The sequence below is a fragment of the Grus americana genome, chromosome 21, assembly GCF_028858705.1.
Source record: "Grus americana isolate bGruAme1 chromosome 21, bGruAme1.mat, whole genome shotgun sequence".
NCBI lineage: Eukaryota > Metazoa > Chordata > Aves > Gruiformes > Gruidae > Grus > Grus americana.
In genome coordinates this window covers 2039881-2065438 of record NC_072872.1, presented here as the reverse complement: position 1 = coordinate 2065438, position 25558 = coordinate 2039881, and the positions used below count along the sequence as shown (strand labels likewise).

The window sequence follows — 25558 nt, the reverse complement described above, 5'->3', positions numbered from 1 at the left end:
GGCAGAAATGGAAAAGGGAAAACTAGAGGAAAGGTCTCCTGGAAGTGGGTAGTATTCCTGAGGCTGTGGTACTGCTTTCCTAGGAATGGGTAGAAACTCTCTCTCTTTGGGAAAGGCTGGAAATGTGATCAGTTTGACTATTTGAAACAATATCAGGTGAAAAGCACTAGGAAATTCGCGGTTGTGAAGAGTTTTTGTAGGCTGAAATCTCTCTTTGTTTCAGATTTACACCCCTTCCTAGGGAATGGGCAGTCTGACAGGGGCCTGACGGCTGTGCTGGGAAACATGCTAGACCTTCCAGTTTTATTAATGACATGGACCAAGCTAACGATGCTCCGAGTTCCTCCAGAAGGGCTTGGTCTCTCTGCCTTTGGTGGTTGATTCAGCTTCTGCTCTGGATAGGTCATGCTCTGTCCTTAGCTACTTGGTGGGGACCCAGCATAATCTTTTCCATCTTTATTTTGAAGCCTGTTCAGCTAATCTTTTCCTTCTCTCTTGCAGAAGGCACCCTTCCTCATATTAATGCTTTTTGATCTCTGTGGATTCATTTTCACTTGGTGGGAAGAGTCGATTATTCTATACATACATTAAATGGAAACAAAATGAAGAGGTGACTGTAGGACTACTGAAAGCCGAAGAAAGAGTTGGGAGGAGATAAATACAGTTTCCCCAAAGATCTTCACTTGAAAGGAGGATAAATATATGCAAATATGCCCCTAGGTAGGACTAAAATGACTTATGTAGCAATCACTAACACTCCACTCACAAAACCAAGCAATTAATTTTGAATATTTTCTAAATCACTAGACCCAGCTGAGTTGTATCCCAATATGCCAAACCAATCCAGTAAGTACACCCATTAAATTCGATTTTGCAATCAGGCCAAGGATCCAGACAGTGCTTCACACTTCTTGCACCTAGGAAATGTCTGATCCGGGTAATTGCAGTCCCTTCCAGCTAATGTCACTTCCATCTAAATTCTGGAGCCCAGGGAGCAAACTTCATGTTAGTCGCCTTCTTTAAGGGTAACTTCACTGACTTCAAGCACAGTCCTGATTCACCCGCATAAATGAGCAGGTGACTTAACTCTCAACTTCTATTTTGTTGTGGGTTAAAGTTTAAGAAATCTGATGCTCCACTGCCCCAGCTTTACCTCGTTTAGCCAGGTATTTATAATCCATCCATCAGCACGTTACTAGCGCTACAGAGAACAGTGTAACAAATATGAGCTAACACAATCTCACAAGTCCTTCCTGCTACAGGACTCCAGGGCTGATGTGGCTGCTGTGATGTTTCATTTTCATAACCTTCCCTACTCCACTGGAAAATATACGGAGGCCACTGAAATGCCTTTCCCAAGGCCACGCAAAGTGTGCCAGAAGCAGAGCCGGGAATGGAGCGTAATGTGCCTGAATCCCTTCTGGTGTGTACAGGACAGATCATAGCAGATCCCTTTAAAGTGGTGAGAAACAGTTACTGCGGGCCTGTGCTTGAACAGTGGTACAGTTTGGCAGTGAACAATAAACCCAGAAATATCATCAATGCCTTTCAGTGACTTAAAACATCTGAAGGATGTTTCAGCGCCATAGGGGAGTGGTCTAGGACACAGCGGGTGAAATGGAGATGAGCATTTGTGTCCTAAAATGACCCTGTTCACTTAACGGATGAAAAACTGCCACACACTCATGATGGAGAGGGCTGGGGGAGATGCTGGGGATGAGATGGAGCTGGGGATGCAATGGTGAGCTGCAGCAAAGCAGACCAATGCAGGCTGCACAAGGGGAGGATTAGGAAAAAAGGCGATGGGAGGTTATTACCTGATTGTTCAAGGCTATGGTGAGGTTCCACCTGGAGCACTGCATCTTGTTTTGGGCACCCTGCTTCTGTAGAGATGTACAAATTATGGAGAAGGTCTAAAGAAAAGTTTCTAAGCTATACAAAAGAATGGGAAGGTCTTAGCTATAAGGATAAGAGAAATTGCTTAAGTCTTGATGGTATGGGAAAGAGGAGTGGGCTCTTTTGCAATGGAAATACTGAAAGGAAATCAGAAGCACCACTGGGTTATACATCCATAATTTGGAGGGGAGGCATCACTGTGAATGGGAATTACATTAAAAACTGCTTGATCTAGAAATACGAGCCACCATCCCTGGTGTTAGGGCACCAAACTCTACTATCACTTAGATAAAAGCAGATGGCAAAGCTTTTAATAGTCTGGATAACCAGAGAGGAAACAAAAAGACATGTTGTGCTAGTGGGGCTGTTTAAGGTAAAGGGGGGTCCCAGTTTCATGGGTGTCAATTTCACTAACAAGCAGAATCAAAAGACATGGACTAACCCCTTCCAGAAACGGGAGAGACTCAAGCCAAAAGGCTAACTAGTGCCTTGCCACGTTGAAACTGCTGAAGGCGTCGGATTTTCATGCACTGCTGAGCATCTCCCCTCTGAAAAGGGGCAGTTTGTGGTTTACCACCCATCGACATCATTATTCACCTTGTGTTACCTAAGCATGAAGTGTTTTTCCTGATTAAATTGGAATCGCTAAGACATTTTATATAGAATAACCAAAAGAAGGTCAATGCTTCCCGAATGTGCTGGTTGGCAAACCGAGCCACCCTGTCCTCCTTGTTTCCAGGCAGTAGACTGCATTAATAGAAGCCACCACAAGCAAAATCTATCCTGATACTGTTTTCCCCATGAATATGTTTCTCTGTGAAGGCCAAGTGAATACATTGGAAAGGAAAGTTTCTATAGAAAAATCCCTTTGTTGAGATATGGAGCATCTCCGGGCAACTTTACACAGAGTATTAATTACAGGAAGATGAATCTTGCTTGTGGCATTTTGGAACTCACAAAATCATCTGGGAGGAGAAAGCAGAAAGGCACAACCATGGAAAACTGCAATTCCTAAACATTTCCAAACTGGCAGAAGGACTCAGGTTAGGTTTGGCTTTGGAAATAGGCTGGATTGGTGATCACTTGAGTTTTTTACTCTGCACCTACTCGTCCATTCTTGGGTAAGCTCGGACGTGCTGATGGCAGGCGGGGAATGAAAAGGGCTTGGTGAGAGATTCAAAACACCAAGAAATAAACAAACAACACACCAAGGTTTCCTGCTAAATTGGCCCTAAATCTATTGCTGTGCATCTACCTGATGGAATAATGGCAGGGTGGGGAGATCACGCAGCACAGCTAAGTCCTAGCAAATTAAAACTGTTTTATAAACTTCTGTCATTCCTCTCTTCAGCAGCCCCATGCTGGCAGAGGCTAACAAAGACAAACCAAAATTCCCAGAAAGGTCTCCTCTTCCCCTCCTCCCTTTCCATTTCTCTCCCTCATTTTATTTTTTTTTTTTTTTCATTTCTCAGCTAAGCTGATCTGTGCTCGCTCACTATCACAACCCCCCGCGGACACTGGTAATGGAGTGCGGGTGCTGACTTACTGCTTCGAAACAAGATTTCCTGAGATCCTTTGAGTCCGCTCCATGCCCCCCCTCGCTTGCTTTTCTCTCTCCATCTCTCTCTTTTTGGAGACTGGAGGGGAGCCTCTATAAATGTGAAAGGAGCTGCACTACAAAGAATCCCCCGAGTGGCATATCCCAGCCCCAGGCGAAGCTGCTTGGTGCACTGATAGTCCTGCGTATCTGCTCCAGGACTCCTCTTTCTCTTCCCCTCCCTCTTTCTCTGATCAATCAAGGGCTGTAATCAGTTAAGGTCCAGCTTAACTGCAGTGTAAGATACACCAGTTAAGCAAAGCCAATGCCTCCAGGGTTCCCATCGTAAATACAGCGAGGTCATGGGGAGATGAAATAACCCTGATAAGTTCAGCAAGTGCAGTGGTAGCTAGGCTCACACCAAACACTTAATAACTTGAGCTGGCAAAAGAATGGAAGAAAGGGAAAATCAGAAGCTCTTCCTATTGCCAGCTCCTCTGCTGCTTGTTTGCTTGCACTCTCAGTTCCCTGCTTTCCGGGGGAGGGCTTGGTGCATTTTTTAAGGTGAGGGTTTCTCTTTTCAGCTCACCCTAATGAACGAACAACACAGACCCCAGTCCTGTCTGGGAGCATCTGAGCTCAGTTTGGATCTTCTGAGGCTACCACAGGGATGAATTTTTAAAGTCTGGACCTCTTTTTCCCTCACCCGTAGGAAAATCACAGCTCCTGAATTCAAGGGAATGCCTTTTGCAGCCCTACATAGTGCCATGCGCTCTTTCTTCAGACTTCTCTCTGCTGCTAGGGAGCAGTGTGGTATTTTCAAAGCTGCTTGCTTTTGCCAACCCTAAAACTCCCACAGAATCTGAACTCAGGGACAATGGAGCTCTAGCCACCGAAGTGTGGAGTCCATTGGTGTGGAGGCATTAGTGTAAACAAAGAGGAGAGGAGAGGAGAGGAGAGGAGAGGAGAGGAGAGGAGAGGAGAGGAGAGGAGAGGAGAGGAGAGGGAAGAGAAGAGAAGAGAAGAGAAGAGAAGAGAAGAGAAGAGAAGAGAGAAGAGAGAAGAGAGAAGAGAGAAGAGAGAAGAGAGAAGAGAGAAGAGAAGAGAAGAGAAGAGAAGAGAAGAGAAGAGAAGAGAAGAGAAGAGAGAGAAAAAGTGGGGATCCTTGCTGAAAATACTGGCTTCAGTAGAGGATTACCCTTACAGCTAAGCTGTTCTAGCTCAACAACTGCTTTCCCTGTTTTGCTCCATAATAAAGCTTTTCCTTTCTCTCCAGAAATGTCCATTTTCAGAGATGGTCCAGGGAAAAAAGATCCCTTTGTATTCATTATTTGTAATCACCTTTACACTAAGTTCATGCTGTGCTGGATCCCAACAGCTTATAGTTTCATAATGCACTTCCTGAAGAGGAGGCTGGGCACACTGGGCTGCCAAGGGGACTTCCCTGTGCAGGCCAAGCTACTGTCTGCTTCCGCTTCTGAAACCCCAGAGCTCATTTCTGCCCCTCAGATGTGAGAAATCTGGCAGGATTCAGTCACCGTCATATCCTCCCACAAATTCTACCTGGTCTTAATCCTGAACTCACGACTCTAGCTGAACACAACATGAGGTTTGGATCCAAATACCACTGCATCGGCTCCCGTCTAATTGGACGTTGGCCCACTAGGCATTACAGATAGGGGAAAAAAAACCATGTAGGATTTATTAAAAACGATGCAGACACACAAAGAGCAGAACAAAATCTTTAACCAGAAGCGATAAGAAAGCCCTAAAGGATTTGAGTTTAGATACGTATCCCTCTTTGAGTCCTCCAGCTCTTTAAAAGCTATTTCGACTGGAGTTTTCCTGTGGTGTTATAGGTGCTTACTTAAGCAGGGGACGAGATTAATTCTTCCCTGGGTATTTTGGCACTCCTGCACATGGGGTCTGCTGAGGACCGGCACAAACCTCGATAAGTTTGCGTTTGCAATGATTATTTGAGTAGCCACCACAAACAGGTGAAGTCTTTGAACAATAAAGTGTAACAGTAGAAGCTCCTGGGCTAACACATCATTAACTGTGCTTCCTTCTTATTTGTCTAGCACAATTTGATTTTGGCTACATCTGATGGTACTCCAAAATAAAATATTTTTAGCATTATAATATGAAGCCACCGAGAAGCGATCTCAAGCATCAGAGCAGCAAAATGCCTATTTCCAAACCTTGCTTTTCTTATGAACATCATTTACTGCCTTGAACTAAGTGATTTTTAAGAAGAAAAAGATGCACTGATGAAAGGTAACTGTCTGCTGGCAAAAGCTATGTCTGCGCCAAAGGGAAGGGTTGTTACCTCATTAAAATCAAACCTGTTCCAAACAAAAACGGCAATACATTTACTAAGTGAGTATGTAAACCAGCACATAGCTTGCTCTCCTGTACAAATGCAAGCAAATAACTTTATACATTAACCCTCCAACTCCTGGCTGAGCTACATGCTCTCTTTTATGAAAATACCTTGATCAAAAGCCTCCAAAAAATGGCACATGCTATAATTTGCTGAGTTGTGCCCCTCACATGTCCTCCTCGCTGCAGGGCCAAGGGGAAGAGTGAAGGTATCACACCCTTGTATTACTCGAGCAGAGTTTTTAAGGCATCTCCTGCATGCAGAAGTTTAAAAGCATACAAGCCACTGCTGATCCAGAGATAAATGGTGGAAAAGGGATTAGAGATACTTAGCGGAGGAGAGGGAAGACTCAGGAAGGGCTGATTATTTTAAAGATATGACTATTTAAAGATAATGATTGCATAAATTTAATTAATGCATTTTCATGCTGCAAATGGCCGTTTTGTAATTAATGTATCTGGCCTCGCTAAGCATGGGAGATCACATCTCCCGGCCCCCCCTCCCTTCTCAATTCCCCCCTCCGTCTCTCATTTAATGAAAGACAGAAAGCAGATGACAGAAACAATTTGTCAGCCAGTACGGGTGTCAGATGCCTAATTGGTTGCGCTGAGTTAGTGGAAAGTAAAGGGGGAGAGGGTCGAGGCTGGGGGGGCTCTTTCCTCTTTATCCGAGGCTTCAGGGTGGGTGTCCGTATTGGTGAGGGGGAGCGAGGGGGCGAAAGTGTTTCTTGTTAATTGATGGAGATTAGGACACAGATTGGCTGTGGCAGGGACTGGGCAGTGACAAGAAGGGGACAGGAGAGGCTGGTTAACATCCGTGCAAACAAGCTGCCATATCTCACAATACGTTAAGTCCCGGCAGCATTGACAACATCAATGGTTATCTCCCGTGCTCCCCGCTCCCGCTGCACCCCGGTACCCCCGGTCACAACTGCCGGGGGAAGAGCTTAGTGCACGAATCAGTGGCCCGGGGCATGGCTCTCCCCCGTTGGGTTTGCAACCTCTGGCTTAGAGAGGAATCAGGACCTTGGCAGAAAGTTTGGGACCCTGGGGAAGGGGTGCTGTGCATGGGAGGATGCAGAGCAGCCATGGGCAAAGCAGAAAGACCGAAGCCCAAAACCAAGACCACTGCTTGGGTCTTACTTGCCCTAAGCCTTGCCCTGGGTTCAGACCAGTGTGTCAGTGTTAGCACCTAAGAGATCCTCGGAAAATCTGTGTGTCCCGTCTCCTCCCACCCCTACCCCACTACAAGACTGTCTTAAAAACAGAGAGGTTAAGCAAAATCGGAGTTAATGTATGTACCAGCTGGTGCCTGAGCTTTGTGGGTGCATTTGGGTCACTGGTAATAAAGTCCCCATCTGATTAACTCTCCCCTGGTCATTATGTGGAGAGGAAAACCTCCTGTCCACACAAAAAGGCCCAGGAGTCTGGAGCTTTCTGTATCAGGGAGCGGAGGCTCTGAGCCCCCCAAACTCCAGAGAGAGCATCCCAACCCTTCAGACATTCCCCAAGAAAGCAACAGGACAGCTCATGCTATCCAAAGTCACACCTACATAAAAAGCAGAAATGCATCTTCTTTCTGCAAAGATTTCTGTGACCTGCTTTAATGTATTTATCAGCGGCACAAGGCAGAGCAGAGCTGCCACCTCTCACCTTACAAGTGGAAAAACGAGCCCAATAAAGGCTAAAGCTCAGAAGTTTATGGAGCAGCAGGAATTTGAACATCCCAAAGCCATGGTGGATGTCCTCATTCCAGACAGTGTTACCTCTTCTCTTGTAATAAGTTAACCACAGAAATGAGGAGAACTTCAAAACGTTAGTGCTGTATGATGCTAATTCTTTAGTGTATCTACAGGCCTTTCCCTGGAAGATATAATAAAGTTTTACAAAGGTGGGAACAGTTTTATCAGCTCTGTTTCACTGCCACACACAAAACAGGTGATGGGTAGAGAGGCATTGGAGAAAGAACTAAGAATAGAAAACGCTGAGTTTCCACGCTGGGCTCTGATCAGATTTAAACATGCAGCCGGCAGTAATGAAAATACTACTAAGCTTCTGCATTATACTACAGGTCCCTCTATAAATGGCTTACAAAGGGTTGACGGGTGATGAATAAATGTGATTAAAAAGATAAACAACTTTTTCTTCTAGATAAAAGAAAGCCTTTCAAATAGCAAAAATGAAAATGGAAAGGAAATGGGTGAGGGATGCAAGTGCAAATACAAACTTTTGATGGAAAGATCAAGATGCAGTAAAACATTGCAATTTGTAACAAAAACATATTGAAAATAAAATATCCAGTTGCAATAGTTTTGTCCCTTTGTTTATAAAGGGAGACAAAGACAATCTCCAGAGTGTGTTGAATGAAATGAAACCATTTTGCTCTTTCCAAAAATGTCCCTGCAACCCGTCCCCTCATCCGCAGTGATCTCAGCTGTCCTTTCCGCTGCACCCTGAGCACATTACACATGCACAACAGGACTTGGTGATTTATAACTGAAGTCATTGCTATCGCTATTTATTTGTGCTGAAGTGCTGCAGTCAAGGAGCATGTCCCACTGCATGAGACTCTGCACAAAACAAGAAACAAAATCCAAAAGCTCCCAAATGCCGGATATTTCAGATCTGAGGACTGGCTGGCTCCTCTCAGGCCTGGTTCTCTTTCTACTCCCATCCCAAGAAAGCAAACCCAGAAGAAAAAGAAAGAGGGGGAAGGCACCAGCTTCCTGAATCTACTCCCCTGCAAAGTCAAGAGAGTAGGAGCCAACTCAGGTCCAACTCTAAGAATAAAAAAAGGGCCTAAGGTGTTGCAGGTAAAATGGAGGAATGGGAATTATTAATTAATCCCTTCCAAAAATTCACCATGCACAGGCACTGAGGATGTACTCAGCATTTACTTCATCCATAAACATGACATACTCTCTCCCCACACACACCCCAGCATAGTCCTTCAGACTGATAAACACCTAGCTTTTTCCTCCTGGTTTATAAGACGTGAGAGTGAATCACCAGGCGGCAGAGCTCTGCCGGGGAGGAATATGCTCTATTGTGTATTAAACAAATGCTAAATTATTACAAGCACCATATTGGCTGAGAAAAAAAGCAAGCTGTGGTGAGTTGTGCCTGTCACGTCACTGCTCCTGCTTGGCAAGTAAGTTCTAATGCACAATTGGTATTTATTAAATGACATACAACAACTGTCTCATTAAATCAGGGCTTGAGCGTAGGCCGGAAGTCTTAATTTAAAGTGTCACCAGCTATTGAAATCAGATGGTTTAGGCAGGAGCGGAGTGAAGAGAAGGGGGAAAAAATGGGGCCTAAAGAAGTAGGAAACGGTCACTGGTTCTAACCCGCCTTCTGAAATGGATTGCGATTTCTGTGCTGGTCTAGGCACTAGTTCAAAAAATATTTGTTCTGCATTTGCTTTCTCTACATGCGCTTTCAAGCTCTCCCCCTAATAAACGGTTGGGCACCTTTCTGTGTGTTTTAAATGCAGCATCGAAAGCAAAGGTTAATGCTGGAGATTGCATTCCAATTGAAAACGCGGCAACCGGTAAATTTGGTTTGTTTAGAGTGGAAATGCTTGAACTGCTGTAGATGGGTGGTGGGTGCGAGAGCGTGGGGAGAAGGGGGTGGGAGACGCTCCCCGCACCCCAGCTCCTCTCCGGACAAAATTAAATTTCAAAGTTTAATGAGTTGCGAAGGGCACTGGATTAAAAAACCTGGTCCCTGCTCTGCCAAAACTGAAGCAGCGCGATGAAGAGAGAGAGAGAGAGAAAAAAAAAAATCCCACCAACCCCAAACGTCAGGGAACAGAGCAAGTGAAAAATGTCAGGGCAAATTGCTCTTGACAGTGTTAATATCTGCACCTCATAGCAATAATTACATGTAAATAAATAGTGAAATAGCTCTCAGCTGGAGTCTGTACTCTGAGTGCAGATGCCACTAACAGCCAGCTGGGGACCTTTCGCTCTTCGACTGCCGCTTTCCCCCCTTTCTTCCCTCTCTCCCCCCGTTTCATCTATGCCAGAGCTGAGAGAGCAATTGCTAGCGACTGCAGATCTGTGCACAGTCCTCCCCGCTTTCTCATGGCACCGCATTCGCCCCCTCTTCATATCACCCTCCCAGCCAGGGGCTGCTGTCAGCTGTCAGGGAAAAGTACGTTGCTTTTAGCCCCTTGCCAGGTGAAAACAAGCTTTACTGGATTCATGTCCGGCCGTCGCGTGATTAAAGCTGAGGGGATGGGAATGGCATGGCTGACTATCCTTCCATCTCTGTGGGCTCCTAAAAATGTCAGGATGGATGGAGCTATCTGTTTCAAGCACCGGGATTATGTTCTTCTTATCACCAAGGTTGTCTATATTTCAAAAGGACACCGGAGAACATACAGTTTGGCATCAGGATGCAAAAAGATGCATCATTTCCACAGGAGATGCATCACCCACTGCTATCAGTAGCATCCGCAGAGATTTATAAGCCTGAGCCGGTGCCTCCAACCCTTGCCCAAGCACAAAATGCACTTGTACAAATCCACATCGTTCCTTCCAAGGGGGTCACTGCAAAACTGCCATGGCCCAAGCAAGGGGGGGAAAAAAAAGCTTCTGCACCATCAGCATTGCTAGTGAAGGTGGACTGGAACCAGTCAGCACCGTTCCTGGTTCCCCAGGCTCTGGGGATTTGATGGCAGCATAAGAAATCACGAATGACACAGAGAGCATGAATATCAATGGACTATTCACCACCACTTCTAGAATAAGCCCTCGAATGAATGTAGCAGGGGTGAAATCCAAAGCAAATGAAGCGGTGTTTCACTCTGTGGAGAGTCAACTTGTGGGACTCCTTGCCACAAAAAGCAACGGAAGTTAAGCTGTGTGGATTGAAGAGGAGACTGGATAAGTACTTCCACTGAGGATTACCAGACAAACCACCTTTCTTAAGGAAATTCCCTGAGCTGAAAATGGTGAGAGGCCAGGAGAGCACCCTGTTCTTGATCCTCACAGGGAATCTGCTTGTGGTCGCTATGGGAGTGACCCAGTGGCTAGGCAGAGCTTGGTCAACAAGCTCTCGGCAGCTCCAAAGGAAAAAGCCCCACCACCTCCCAGGCACTCGGCTAACATGGCCAAAGGGCTGTGGGCGTCTGAGTGGGGAGGGAGGAAGGGAGGACTCCAAAGGATTCAAAATAAACATACTACTGCATACAAATATGGAGTTACTAACATGGAAGCACTTTTACAGAGGAGGCCTTTTGGGCTAGCAATGGGCCTTGACAAAGACTCGAGCTCCTGCATTACATTTAGGTAGGATAAAACCCCTGTACCTCCATTCTTGGCCTTGGACAGAACCACCTTCCCCATGGTACTGTGCGGAGGAACACATCACAGAATGATGAGATACTCAGATATTACGATGAAAGTCTTAGGTGAAGTTAAGCTCATTATTTTAGCCCTATTCTCTTCCACTCGGTCAGTTTATCTTTCTGTGCCCTCAGTTTAGCTCCCAGCCCTACAAGTTGGGGTCTAATTGTGAGCCACAGGGCTCTGCTCACCATCTAGCAGCCCTGTGATGCTGACTCCCAAATGAAGCTGGCATGTGCCCAGCCCCACCACCAAAAGATGCCATGCTCTCACGCCGCCACAGCTCATTAGCCACTCCCTAATCAGCATCACTCCAGGGCCAAACTACTAGACCAAAGCATATAAAAAAAATAACCTGCAACTGATAGGAGGGAGACGCTCCTACTGAACCACTGCCTTGTGTAAGGGAAAAAAGCTTTGAGGTCTTTCCTTTTGGCTAATGAAATTCACAACAACACCCCACACTGCACTGAGCAATAAACACAGCTCCATTATTTGGAAAACAAATATGTTCTTTAGAGCTTCCTGGTTGTCAAACACCTTTTTGTTTAGCTCAACAACTAATCCACTTATCAGAGGATAAAGCTGCCAGTGAATCACCAGTATGATAAAAGCATGCACAAAATTAGCAAAAATTTGCCTATGGCTCCTGCACATTTAACAAACACCAGCTATGAGAAAAATGATTCCCTTTTTTTTTTTTTTTTTTTTAATAACTGAGATCCCCAGGAGAGATTCTGTCAGATAGCAGCTTTTATTTTGCTTGCAGTTTTTTTTCCCTCTCTCTCTCTCTCTTCCCATATAACTCAAGCACTGAGGCTGGGAGATGCTGGGAGCTGATATGAGATCCACGGAAATTGGCAGTATTTGAATAAGCAAGAGAGGCAGCCAGGCAAAATTTTAATAAGTTGGGATTTTTTTTTAAATTAAAAAAAAAAATAGTGCTCCGGCATTGGCTGCTTCCCTAGGACCTCAGCACCACTGGATGCTTTGCTGCTCATGAGGTTGTAACACCTATGGGATGCTGGATTTGTCCTTCCCTGCTCTTCAGTGTGTTTTGTAGCCCTTTGTGATTTTAGCCTCTCCACATTCCTGCATGGCCAATCCACGCTAACTCTCCCTGTTACATGGATGGGGAAACCACTGCAGACAAAAGTAGTTTGCCAGGGTTGGGCAACCAAGTTCGCAGCAGGGCACGTGAGTCTCGTGACTTCCAGTCCTCTGCTGTCACAAACATTAAACCACCTCCCTCTCTTGAGCTTTTCAACTGAAACCTTCGGCAGGACCTTGCAGAGCATTAATTGGGTAAATGGGATTTACCTACTCTCTGAAATTCACTCAGCTACGTAAACCTTGGGAATTTCTCCAGCGTGGATGTGTGCAGAGATATTCTGGTGAGATTTCCAGCATTTCTGGACAGAGTTATAAACCCACGTGTGTGAAAGAGGGAATGAGAGAAGGAAAGAGAACTCATTAAACTTGGACTCTAGCAAAAGATTTGTTCCAATAAGGACAAAATAAATGTCTCCATAGTCTGTGGCATCAACAAAGAGTGATTCAGCTTTTCTGAGGTCTGACCCATTTTCTGAAGATCCCTGTCTCTCTGCACTCATCACATAGAGCACGTAAGATGACTGAGACCCTAATGGAAGTGTGTTAGTTAAGAGGAATGACTTTGGGTGATGTTCTCTCTTTGTTACCTTTAAATGATGACAGCCTGAAAGGGAGAATCACCACAGCGTGACTATGCTGCCTTCAAGATTACCGAAATCATGCTACCATAGCTGTTACTGGTCAGGAACCAACACAAGCTGACTGACGCACTTAGCAGCGGCCAGACTTTGCACCACACAGAGCTCACAAACCTCTTCAGAGCCCACCTCCAAGGCTCGAGTAGGCTCAGATGATGAGGATGCTCCCTTGATCCCAAATCCTTATTTTCCTGGAGCATATCAACCTCAGCTGGACTTTTGCATCACTGTAGATTAGCAAGAAGATGCAGTTAGTTCAGAACTGCAGCACAGCAGCCAAGCTGGGAGAATGGGGCTCTTTGCAGGTTTCTGGCTGTACTTTGTAAGCACACATCTTTACTTGAAAGTACTGTCAGCACGACAAGTGCTGGAGGTGAAGATCTGCAACTGTTCCAGGCCATGGTCCCATTGCAAGAGCCTGAATGGAGAGAACCTAACGCATTCCAATATTCTCCTCCTTTCCCCCCACAACTTTGCCTAGGCTTGAACAGGACCACAGCACATGACGACAGGAGCATTTAGGGGAGCTGGGAATTAATCAAGAGGCACCCACCTGTCAGGCTGGTATCTGGAACTAAATGGAAACACTTGCTTGTGCTTGACCTCCTGCCCTCCAGACAAGCCTGCGGCTCTTGAGTGGTTTGAGAAACCCTCTTGCAGGGACCACAGCTCTGAGACCCCGGGTGAAATAAAGCAAGGGGAACAGGCAAGAAGAGACAGAGGAGCTGGGTTACGAGTGGTGGAGGAAGGAGGAAGAGGCTGTAGCTGGTCGGGGGACTGGCAATCTTCTGGCATGGCTGGGAGACTGTAGCTGGAGAGCTGGTGTAATGATGTGGATGCGATGTGAAAAACCAGAGCACACAATGGGTTGGCCAACAGGCCAAGAGCAAGAGCTGTCTGAGGCTCAGTGCTGTAGGTAAAAGAGGCTGGACAGTAAAAGACACTGGAGGTATTTAGAGTCAAATATCCCCATGGCTTTCTATATATCCCCTGAATGGGGTTTGTGTTGGGTGAGATATATTTGATACATCTGTGCGTGCTGATTAGAGGTCCAGCACATGTTTCAGTGTTAAATCAGCCTTTCTTGTAGTTAATGGGGGCCAAAACTCTGTACTGATGACCGTTCAAACAATGAAACCTAAGGCAATGCTACCTCTGCTAAACAGCAGAAGAAAGCCCTGCATGCATGCCAAGGGATTTTGAAATACCAATCTTAAGGTACAGGATTAAGATCTTAATTTTTAAAGAGATGTGGGGCACTTGCTCTTTAAAATGCATGAAGAGACTCTAAGCTGATGTAAAATGGCTTGGCCACTCTGGTAGCATTGACCTCAGACCCAGATGACGTGACCAGAAAGATGCCACTAGTTCTGACTTTCAAATTTTCAGTTTTAGGACTTCTGGGGTATCTGTGTAAATACCTGTGAGAAGGGAAAGGATGAATACTTCACAAAAACCAGCCCTCTCCACCTGCCCCAGTACTGAAGAGAGAACAAGATCTGAACCAACAGTGCAAAGGGTTGGGACATCCTACACCAGCAGCAGCATCCTGTAAGTTCCCATACTTTAAGAACCACAAGTCAGTTTGCCAGTCTAAAAGACTCTGATGTTTCCAACAGGCATCTGTTACACCTGCTTCCTCCGCATCTGAAATAAAACCCCCTCCTTTCCTTGGCAGCAGAAGTCACTCAAGCATTGAAGTTACCGAGAGCCTTAAGTCTTGCCTGCAAGAAACCTAAATATTGGGGGTTCAGTTCCACCGATGGCCCCTGGATCTGTATGGTGTGGACAGAGTTTATACCAGAAACTTGCTGGAGCTGGAACATACACCCTAACATTCTTTCCATAAAAGATGCCACTTTACAGATGGGCATAGAAGTGAGGTAGGGAAAGGGGAATGGACATTCATGGGAGCTGGGCAGAGACTGAGAGCTCACAGTGATGAATTCATTTGCTTTGAGTTATAATGAGCCTATGGCCTAGTGATGGGAGCAGGAGGACAGAAGTGGCTGCTACAGAAGCCAACAAAACATTTTCTGCAAGTGGTCCCTGCTTTTTCTTCTCCGTTGCTCCAAGCAGCGATGACTAAAAGTCTCAGGGTGAGCTCAAAGCCTCTGGTGTTGTACAGAAATGCACATTCCCCTGGGCTAAAAACCTAGAGCTATAGATTGTGCAGCAAGCAATGCTTTTATGGAGTCTCACACACACGCAAGATCAGGAAACAGAGCATGGATCCAGCCAAGAATGCAAAAATGCCTGGGACACAGCAAGTAGCTAAACTGAATGCCCTAGGAATATCAGCCCTATCTGGCGCTGAAACCACCTTGCTCCCTAGGAGAGCAGAAAGCACCGTGAAACCATGCCGCAAAGTAAAAGGGAGCAAATTCCTTCAGAAGCAGGCAGAATCACATGCCGTTTTCACTGCAATACCAGTGACCTCCTCCAGCCCAGCTCTCCTGCATCGCTGACCTGCTCTCACCACTGCTGCTCATTTTTAGGGAGCCCTTGTACCCCCTCAGGAAGCAGTTCCCAGGCTGCCTCAGCATCTCCTCCTTCTCGCTGAAGCATCTGAGTCCCATGGCAGGAGTTAGTGCCCACCTGGGGTGGCTCCTGCCCCGTCTGCCGGGCCAGAGCAGGGCACGGAGGTGCTATTAGCAGCATGCGTGGCCCAGAGCTTCATTAGTGAAGCTTCATGGTGGACCCACACTCCCAACAGAGCTGCTGAATCCAGTGTTGGCTTTTAGGGTCAGGGAGACCCCATGTGGCTCCTAATTCAGGGCTGGATTTGTGCTCAGCGCGCACTCTAATCGCTAATTAAAGGTTTGCCATCATCCTCCAGCAGCTGTTCGTGTCCTACAGGTCGATCCCCAAGCACCACTCTGCTGAGCCAGAGCCACCAATTGGAAAGTTCATTGGATGGGCAGTGTCCAACCCCCTCCCCAATACACCCGGGTATTTATTTCCTCATCAAAAAAGGGTTGCAACATCAGACAATGCTCTGCTTTGCACCACCTCTTCTTCCAGTCAGCCCCCAAATATTTCTTGCTTTTCCCCTCTCGTTCATTCTTTTTTCTTTCTTTTCTTCTTTTTTTTTTTTTAACGAAAAAATGTTATTTTGTGCCTCCTGAGCCTTGCCGGCTGGGCTCGGCGTCTGTATCAGCTGGAGGAGCTTATGAGCCTCGTCTCCTCGGATTTAGACTGAAATTTTGATTTTCTGCCGCGCTCAGATAATGTGGAAATCCTGTTCCCCGATATTTACTGTTTATCAGCGCAGCACAGCGCAGTTCTGGGGGGAAGGGAATCTCTCCCTCCATGTGTCCCCCCTCGCTCCCCTCCACCCCCCATCCTGCATGTTAATGGAGTTTGACTTCGGAGCAGACGCTACAACAATAGTCTAATTACTACGAGCAGAGGGGAAGAGGAACTCCCTGGCAAAGAGGCTCTGCGTCGCTGGGACAAACTCTGATCCCTCTCCCCATTACCTGAGCCAGCCAGAGCACAGGGCTGGTCCCTCATCCTGCCAGGGATCACTAAGCCATCTCCCTCTCTCTAGGCCCATGCCTAAGCCAAGCTTTGTCACCTCAGGTGGACCCCAGGTCCCCTCCAGCTTTACGAAGTTGAGAACAAGGAAGCGCAGGAGCATGGTGAGCCATGCCACATCTGCTTTCCCCCAGCTCCTCACCTGGATTATGTGGTCCTACCTCATGTGTCCAAGCCAGGTTGCCCTCAGCATCACAGTCTGTGAGGTCACTTCCCTGTCCCTTTTGCATCGCATTTGTCCTGGAGGGAGCCCATGTGTTTGGGGACCCCCCTGACAGCCCGGTTGCAAGCACAGTCCCCTTCCAAGGCGTGTATCCTGCTCCCCCATGTGCCAACACGCATGCCAAGTCCTGCATCCTCAGTGAGGATTAGTGTCGCTAAGCCCTTGCAAACTCATTCCTGCAAGCAACCCGGAGGCGAGAAGGGAAAGGGGGGGACACTTCCCTGCCTAAGTGACATGAACTAGGCAAGAAAAATAAAACAATAATAAAAATATCTGGGGCTCAGCAGCAGGGGAACAGCTCTAAGGACCACTTAAGTGGCCAGCGGTGCATAATGCCTTGCTATTAATGAGGCCTGCTGCCGATCCCTAAAAGGATTGGTTATTGTCAGATAATGTACAGGGCTTTCTCTCTCCCCTCCAGCCCCTCGCGGGGAAGGCAGGCATTTCCCTGTGGTTGGGATTGAGGTGAATAATGTCCTGGCCACCTACAAATGCACTGGGCTTTCTCTGTGACTGCATAATTAGAGGCAGCATTGGTGTAAGGCGGCAGGGTAAAGCGGCATCTAGAAAGGAAGGAAAGAAAAATGGGAAAAAGGTGGGGTTTTATAAAAAAGAAGAAAAAGAGGGGGAAAGGAATGGAAAGGGAGACAGGAAACATGATAAAGCTCAGCCAGGCGCTCTCTGCTCGGCTGTTCTCTGTGCAGCTTGGCTGTTGGCTGGCTCTTCTGGTTTAAAGTGACTCCGCTTCTTATGGAAACGGAGAGGCGGTATTAAAAAAAAAAAAAAAACCCAAGACACAGAGAGCTTCCTTATCTCATGGAGACAGTTGTCAGGAATCACTTTGACTGAGTCGTTTTGTCTCCATGCTTTTTTTCGCTGTCAAGCAGGCCTCAGGACATGGATCAAAGGAGAGGCGCCGAGCGCTCGCTGAAACTTCTGATCCCTTCTCGGTACAGACGCGCGAGTGGCAGACAGCTCTCCTCCACATCAAATGGAAGGAGAGAGGAGAGGGAGGAAGAAGGGAAGGGAGAGGGAGAAGAAAAGCTGGGAGAGACACAGAGAGAGAGGAGGCTGTGAGGGGCTCTCTGCCGCTCCAGATCTCAGGGGAAAGACAGACAACGGCAGCCTGCGCTTTCCCTCTTCCCCATTCCCTGTCAGGAGCGTTCCCCCACCAATGTCCCTCCAAAAGGGCAGCTGGAGGGAGGTGTGGGGCATGCAGCAGCGCAGGTATTTCCCCCAAACTAAGAGGTGAGCTCCCCACAGGGCCTGCCTCATCCCAGGCTTGGCCCCACGCAGCCATGGGTCCCAGACCAAGCTTTGCACTGAAGCCGAGAGTCATGGTGAGAGCTCCCACCCGGGAGGGCCGCTCGGACATCCCTGTTTCAGCTCTGCACTGGCTTGGTGGGTGAATTCCTACCCCAAAACAACCCCCTTGGTGTCAGCCTTGCCTCTTTCCCTTCAGTCTCTCAAAGCAGTTCCTGTGATTTTTCCTCTATCTGCTTGGCGAGCAGCTCCCCACCCTTTGTCCTATGTGGCTCAAGATTCCCTTTCAGGTACTTATTCCCTGAAATAAGATCCCCCTCATCTCCAAACTGGATAGGCTTAAGGGCTGACTCCAGCTTACTGCGGCAAGCTAAGACCCTCTGCACCTTTGATCAGTTTACTACTCGCACACCCCAGACCCCGCTAGGATTTCTGATCTTGAGCCCCTGCTGTAAATTGATCTCGTGCACGCCTGTCTGACAGAGGCGAGAAGCAGCATCTTGCAGCAGGAGGCCTTGCGGCACCCAAGCCATCTTCCTTCGCGTCCACCGCTGTGCAAGGTGGAAACCCCTGCATAGCACGCACCCCACAACCTGACAGACCCCCATTATTTATCTGTTGCACACGCAGCTATATCTCCTCTCCTTTGCAGTTCCCACACTCCCAATACACCACAGAAGCCCCTGCACAGCCTTGTAACCCCACACTGCTAAAGCACATATTGCACAGCCATATACTGCTCCCCCCTCCGCACGCAGTCCATCAAGAGTGCCGGCAAGACGAACGCTCTGCAAGCTGACGCAATGCTCAAACTCCCTTCCATCTCACACAAAAGACCAGCGCAGCATCCCTTTAGGGTCCGTCTCCGCCATAAGCCCCTCCTGATGCTTCAGGACCTAACAGCTCCTCTGAGCAGCCCTCCAGGATGCTCCAGAGACGGATACAGCTCCCAAAGTCCTCCCTGTCCTCTCAGATCCAAACGTCCTGCTTGCAGCCTTGGCCCCAGGATGCTGTAACCTGTCTGTCAGTGATCCCAGCAGCTGGCTGGCTTTGGGATGGGAGCAAACACCAGCTTTCTGCATCATTAGTGCACATAGATGGCAAAGCAAACAGAAAATAAACCGTACTGAATAATGACCCCTTTCAAAATACATCTATCAGCTCTGGGAAAGCTGGAGGTCATGGTGTATCCCCCTAACACGGAACTATGTGAGCAACACACATTCATGTGCCCATCTTCAGCGTAGTGTTTCCTGGCCTGGGGCAGGCTTGAGGCTCACAAGGAGAGCGATGGACCCATGTATACCTGCAATATACTGGCCCACCTCCTCTCCCAGCACGGTATCTCTGCTGTTCTGTTGCACCCACTGAAGTTAATACACTTTCCACAACCTCTCTTTGTGGAAAAAAGAGGAGGGCAGGTTGGGGTTAATGTCTGATCCACTGCAAAGTACGTTGCTGTAGATTTTTCCTATCATAGATGGCTTTTCACAGCCAGGACACAGCTGGAGCACAGCTGTTACACCGTTGCTAGATTTTAACAGGCACACACAACACATGGGCACACACACTGGTGTGCACACACAGAATGTACACACAGGCGTGCAAGAGCACACACGCATGCCCCTGTCTCTGAATCCTAATTATTCCTTTTATTGCATTCCTCCCTTTTAAGCTTCCCCTCTATCTCACGTCCCTCATTCCTGGGCTGCATTTCCCTGCTGCAGTCCCTTGATTCCTCTCACAGCTCAGCACCAGCTCCCCAGTCCCTAGGTTATTGCAGCTCTTCGAGCCACGCAGCAAAACACTCGCCTCAGTGCCAGAGGTCGCTCAGAAATGCCTGTCACCAGGCTGGATGCTGTATTAATTGCTAATCTCTCATTTTCTCTATCTGCCCTGCCTGCCTTGTCTCGAGTTCCCTTATTAATCATAAAGCAGGGCATTTGAATTCTCCAAGTCTGTGTCTTTCGGCCAAGTCCCTCTTACCCTCCTGGGTGTGGAAAAGAGACAGGACCCAGAGGAAAGCTGTTTCAGACTGTTTCACCAGCCCTGTCCAGATTTCAGCAGGAATTACAGCCTCGTGACACCTTTTCCACCCACCCAGCTTCAGCTTTGCTCCCACCACCCTATAAGCAGGCAGCAGGGGCTGGGTGGGAAAGGATATTTAAAGATTTTTGGGTACAGATTTCTGTGTCTTAGCCCTAGGTGTCTTAAATATGTGTTCCCTGCCCTGATGTCTGGGGGCTTGTCAGACACTTTCACACTGCCCTGCATTTCTTCTTCCTGCTGTCATTGGTCTTGTCATTCTCCTCAGTTGTTTTTTCCCTGTATTTCTTCTCCTATTTACTCCTTATTCCCTTTTCTCTCCAATTTGTCTACTTCTGATGCTTGAGTTTACAAATCAGTGCCACAGGGGCTGATCCTGGAGCCACCAAAGGTAATGACAAAGCTCCTACTGAATTCAAGGCTCAAGAACCAACTGTTTGCTCTGAAATCCTTCAGTCTTTCTAATATTTTAATATCTCAGGAATACAGACAGAGAACAACATCTGGAGTGGAAATCACATAGGAATAAACACAGTCAGGGCCACCCAGAGCATTAGAGTTAGGGTTAAGATGCTGCCTTATTTGTTCCTAATCAGTTTTCAGTGGGACCTGAGCATCCAAATCAATCGAGGAAACTTATGAAACTTCAAGATTGACAGAAAGCATTTTAGCCCCTCAGATATGAATTTTCCCCTTCCCACCCTACTCCTTCACTCGCAGAAACAGAGTCATTAGGAATCAGGCAAATAAATAAGTATCCATTTTCACACGAGAAAAATGTTCCATTCTCCTCTTTTCCCGTTGCTGAGAGCAGAGGCGTCTAATTGACAAGAGCAGATGGGCTTTGTTTGGTTAAATTTAAAAAAAAAAAAAAGAATAAGAAACTTTAGTGGAAAAACTACCAGCTTTCCTGGGACATGCAGGTTAAAAGTTTAGGGAGACGGCACTGCATTTGACACCGAGCAAGGGAAAACGCCAACGCAGTCTCAGCAGAGCCAGTTTCTCCTGGAGAGAATCCTGGAGCTCCCATGCCCGCTTTCTATGCCCCTGGCAAAAAAGGACACGGATTTTAGCATGTGTTCACCTCCTTCTCCAAAAATCCTGTGTGCAATCTGCCAGAAGGTCACGGGGAGGAAGAAACAGGGTGTGAGGAATAATTGCAACTCAGCAAAGCGACGGCAGCCACTTTCTGAAGGGCAGGCACTTCATTTGAGGGAAACGTGGTCCTCTAGAGAGATGGGGCTGCAGGAGGAACGTGGAGGAGGCAGCGGGCAGAGCCCACATGGGAAAAAAAAAACAGGAGTGGAAAAGGAGGGTAGGAGAAAGGGGAAGGAGAGATGGAAAAGGGAGGTAGAAGAACCCAGGAGGCAAGGTTAAAGAAAAACCCTCGTGTGGGGTGGCACCCAAGAGCGTTAGAGGTTAAAGAATATTAGAAGAACATGTTCCTACACTAAGATAAGCCGGAGAAATGAATCCTTATCCGTCCAAAACCAACCCTTTAAAATTCAAGTGAGAGAAGGGTCTCCTTTCAGGGAAACGGGGAATCCTTAATGCTTCCTCCCTCAGCAACTGTAATGCCAGGATGTTCCCAATCTGCTTTGAGGGATGGAAAGATTAAGAATAATAAAAAAATTGCAATAAAATATGTGTGAACGAGGGGGTAATTGTGGACAAATGCAGCATTCAAATTCATTTTTCAGCTCTTTTACACACCATTTCAATCTTATTTTCTGCTTGTTAATGAGATCTTGTTGGTTGGGGTGGGCACGGCTGCCCAGTATCGCTTGGGTAATTGCACATAATTTTCTCTCTACTAGTGATTTGCATCAGATTTTTTTTTTTCTAATTCTTTGCTATTTAAACCCCCTCCTCCCTTTCCCCCTCCCCCCCCAAATCTCACCCTCTCCTCCCCCTCTTTCTTCCCCTCCCCTTCTCCTGGCCCAGCAAGACTCATTTTGAATGCTTATTATAGGCACAGTGTCTCCGACAAAAAAAAAAGAAAAAAAAAGAAAAAAAAGGAACCAGACAGAAGGGATCCATGTCACTGAAGGAAGGAGCGCTGTCTCGCTGGAGCCAGACACTGCAATGCCTGCTCCCCTCTCGCCAACTAACATTGTGTCCTTCCCAATTGCCAGGTTTCTCAAAATAAAATAAAATTTAAAAAAAAAAAAAAGGGCTCAGCTGGCTCTTCTCAGCTTCTGCCAGGATCAGTGTGCTCCTGACAAGGATTCAGATGCTCTCTAATCCCACCCCAATGAGGCTGAGAAAATTGTTACTCTGGACGGTGGAAGAGACTGGAGACCTGGGATGATGTCAGGAAAAACAAAAGCATGCTACAGTTGTGCAGACTAAGAAGGTCCCTGAGTTTAGAGTGTAAATTTGTGGGCAGAGCCTGACCTGTGGCCTCAAACATCCCTCCAGGAACACTATCAAGAAACAGTGATAAACCAGAAATTGTTAAATCTGATTCCAACCTTCAGATACTGCCATTACACTGGGAATGAACTTGCTCATGGAGCAAAAAAAGCCACCGAAAGTCCTGAGAAAATTAAAGCAACAAGTGTAAGATGGTGAACAAGTTTCTCTTGGGTCTTCGTATTTCCAGAATTTTCTTAATCTCTGGGTGATACTGTGGGTTTGTTAAAAGATTCAAAGTTTTCAGAAATAACATGTTATCAACATATAGGAAACACCTGACTCAACTATACCTTAATATGTTCTCCAGCTAGACAGGGGCCATCTGCAACAAACTAATGATCTTTGGCTTTTGAACAACCCCTTGCAAGACCCCAACATGCTACAGTGAACAGTCAGACACATTCAAGATACAGGTCTGGATCTAAAAGGGCAGCAGAAATTTTAGGAGGCAAAGCAGTGGACAAAATCCTCCTAAAAACCATGAAGACATTTTAAAGGGCAGAAGAGATGTGCTAGAGATGAAAGCAGCCCAGAATACAATATGACCCTACTTCTGTGCTGTTTGAAAAGCACCCAGGGAATTTCCCATCGTTGCAAATAGCAGAGGTGCAGTCAAATGTGTGTCTCACTTTTCTCTTTACGCTGACTTGTAATGTACTGCTTAATTCACTTAATTCCCTCCCACCTCAGCCGGCACTGCAGCATACACGTTTCTTGAAGGGCTGCCAGATGCTGATCAGGACGTAACTGGACTTAATACTGAGTTTACCATTGTATTGGGCTATTTGTCACAAGCCTTACCCCAGCCACAGGCAGGGGCAATACTCAGCTGGCACAGGTCTGAGCTTCAAAACAGACGGATGTAAAGTTTGTTCTCGCTGCCAGTGTGAAGCATGACCTGACTGAGGTTGTCTTGGTGCCTGGCCTTGTTCTAGTTGAGGTTGATAGGTAGTCTCAAATAAATGGGAAATGATTCTTCTGTGGGATGAAAAATGAGTTGGAAATACTTACAATGTATTTATGAAATCTCACCCACCCACGCACACACTTTGTTTACAACCCACTCTTGTGAGAAATGATGAGACAGAAGCTCCAGGGCCAGAAATCACACTCTGTATGACTGCTAACTGGTTACTCACTCTTCATATTTAACTTTGTTTCAAGTCTCTATATCTTTGCTAAGTTTTGGCACAGGCATTAATGCCAGCTTGGAGACAGTTACGGGCCACTGAGTCAGCCCAGCTGAATCTGTGACAGCTGCTGCTAACCCACGCAACCTTTGGGGAGCGACGGGGACCTCGCTGCTGCGTGGTCTTGCTCCCCAGAACTGAGCTGCTTTCTGATAATCCGTGACCGCTGCAGCCACTGCGAGCATCCTGACAGATGCAAGGTGACTCATCTGGCTGCAGCTGGCCAGCCGGTGAAGTTTGCTTTCTCAAACGGGCAACACTCAGAGCGAGACCTCTCTCCTACAAAGGCTGTCCCAGCACGAAACCATCACAAATGACTGCTCAGGTTACCCTGAGGTATCTCCCTAAGGTCTGGGAAACAGTATGACATGAGAGATCATGCTAGGTAGTGGTTTAATCACATGGGACTATCCTTCGCACAACCAAGCTGGTGTTCTTGTATGAAGTGTCACAAAAAACATCATCATGGGATGAAGTAGCTGAAGACAAAATTTCCCAGTTGACCTCTCACTCCTCAGCAGTCTCAGGTCTGGAACAGCTTCTGAACCAGGGAAACTGCCTGGGAAATGCCTTGGGGATCCAGCAGCAGAGCTGGACAGGCACAAGGCTTTGTGTGCTACGGGCTGGAAAACAAGGAAGAAATGTGGCCATTTCCCACGTGAAGTCTGGGTAACTTTCAGCAGCGTCTGCTGCTTCTGTCAGGAGGGGGAGGACTAAAGTGCGTGTGTGCGTGGGGGGACAGAGCCCGCAGGGGCCAAACGTAATCCCCTTTTCTCTGTTGTGAGAATGGAAATGCCATGCTTCTCCTCTAGAATTTCAGCTGCCAGCACCGAGCCCGTCTGGTGGATTCTGGCCGGGACACCCAATCCCGGGGTAACTGGATAGCATGCCGAGTGGCAGCAAATGCTCGGAGCTCTCGGCCCGGCTGGCCCCCACCTCCTTGTCTAAACTGCAAAGAAATCTCCCTCCTGCTGCTGCTAAGGGATGAAACCAGAGAACTGTCTGTTTGCAGCTCAGACAAATTGCCATCATTTTAAGTTCCCAATTTTTATTTTTTTTTTCTATCTCCTGAACTCCCTCCTTCCCTATAGTTGATATTTACCCCTGCAGAGAGCAACCAGATACCACAGATAGCTGGACAGGAGGATGAGAGTTGAGGTGCAATGGGTTTTACCTGTAATGCCATGGAACAGCTGAATTACGCACAAATAAGTTATGCAGAACATCCCATATTGAGACCTCACAAAACTTTCACCCACCCTGCTACATAAAATAGGACACCTCTACGAGTGCTCGTTCATGCTGTAAGGAGTATTTTTTGCATGCTTCCACTAGGAACAGCAGAGGGCTTAGAAAGGCAGGAAGGTAGCAAGATAAGTAAATATAAAGCAGTCATAAAATAACCTGGGTTAGCTTTTCTATGCACAAAAGAAATAGAAGAAATTATATGCTGATAGCTTGGCCCTCACATGATTAAAAGCATTAGGAAAATGGGAATCTCCCCTTCTTGGGGGTGCAAAGCTCTCTTTTCTTCAGGACTGCCAGATAACGTATCCTCTCTTTCCCATACAAAGGGCTTATTGGCTCAGGACTCTATCTTCCCCTAGCCTGAGCCTGGGGGCAGGGTAATTTGGGATAGGGATAAGCATAGAAAAAGCATTGGTCTGGTCATTTCAATGAGCTTCTGATTTAGTAAGCGGGACTAGTAAGTAGATGATGAAGCTACAGAAATGGAAATTGCATGATGGACTTGTCTAGTGCTTGTGCAGCTTATCACATGGATCTCATCCTTAACTTATTCTATGGTGCTAAATTGCACTTGTGATAATCTGAATTAATCACGTGCCCTGGAACATCTAACCTGCAGTCTGCCTTTGAATTCCATACCACATGCTGGTCTCCCAAGCCCAGTGCTATTAGCAATGCCTTGTCAGAAAGATGTCTCCCTATTTCCCCCA

The 25558-nt window shown here is 46.9% G+C and overlaps 1 protein-coding gene across 4 annotated transcripts in view; it reads right to left on the bottom strand.

The window, feature by feature from the left end:
- The window catches only part of PAX7 (paired box 7), a 100511-nt gene that overhangs the window by 9423 nt on the left and 65530 nt on the right, over positions 1-25558 (bottom strand). Inside the window, exon 8 of one of the 4 annotated variants that reach the window (XM_054849703.1) lies at positions 1818-1883. The exons of the other annotated variants lie outside the window; for them this stretch is intronic. Within the exon in view, the coding sequence (XP_054705678.1) occupies positions 1818-1883 (66 nt within the window). The remainder of the gene's footprint in view (positions 1-1817; positions 1884-25558) is intronic. 4 annotated transcript variants of the gene reach the window in all.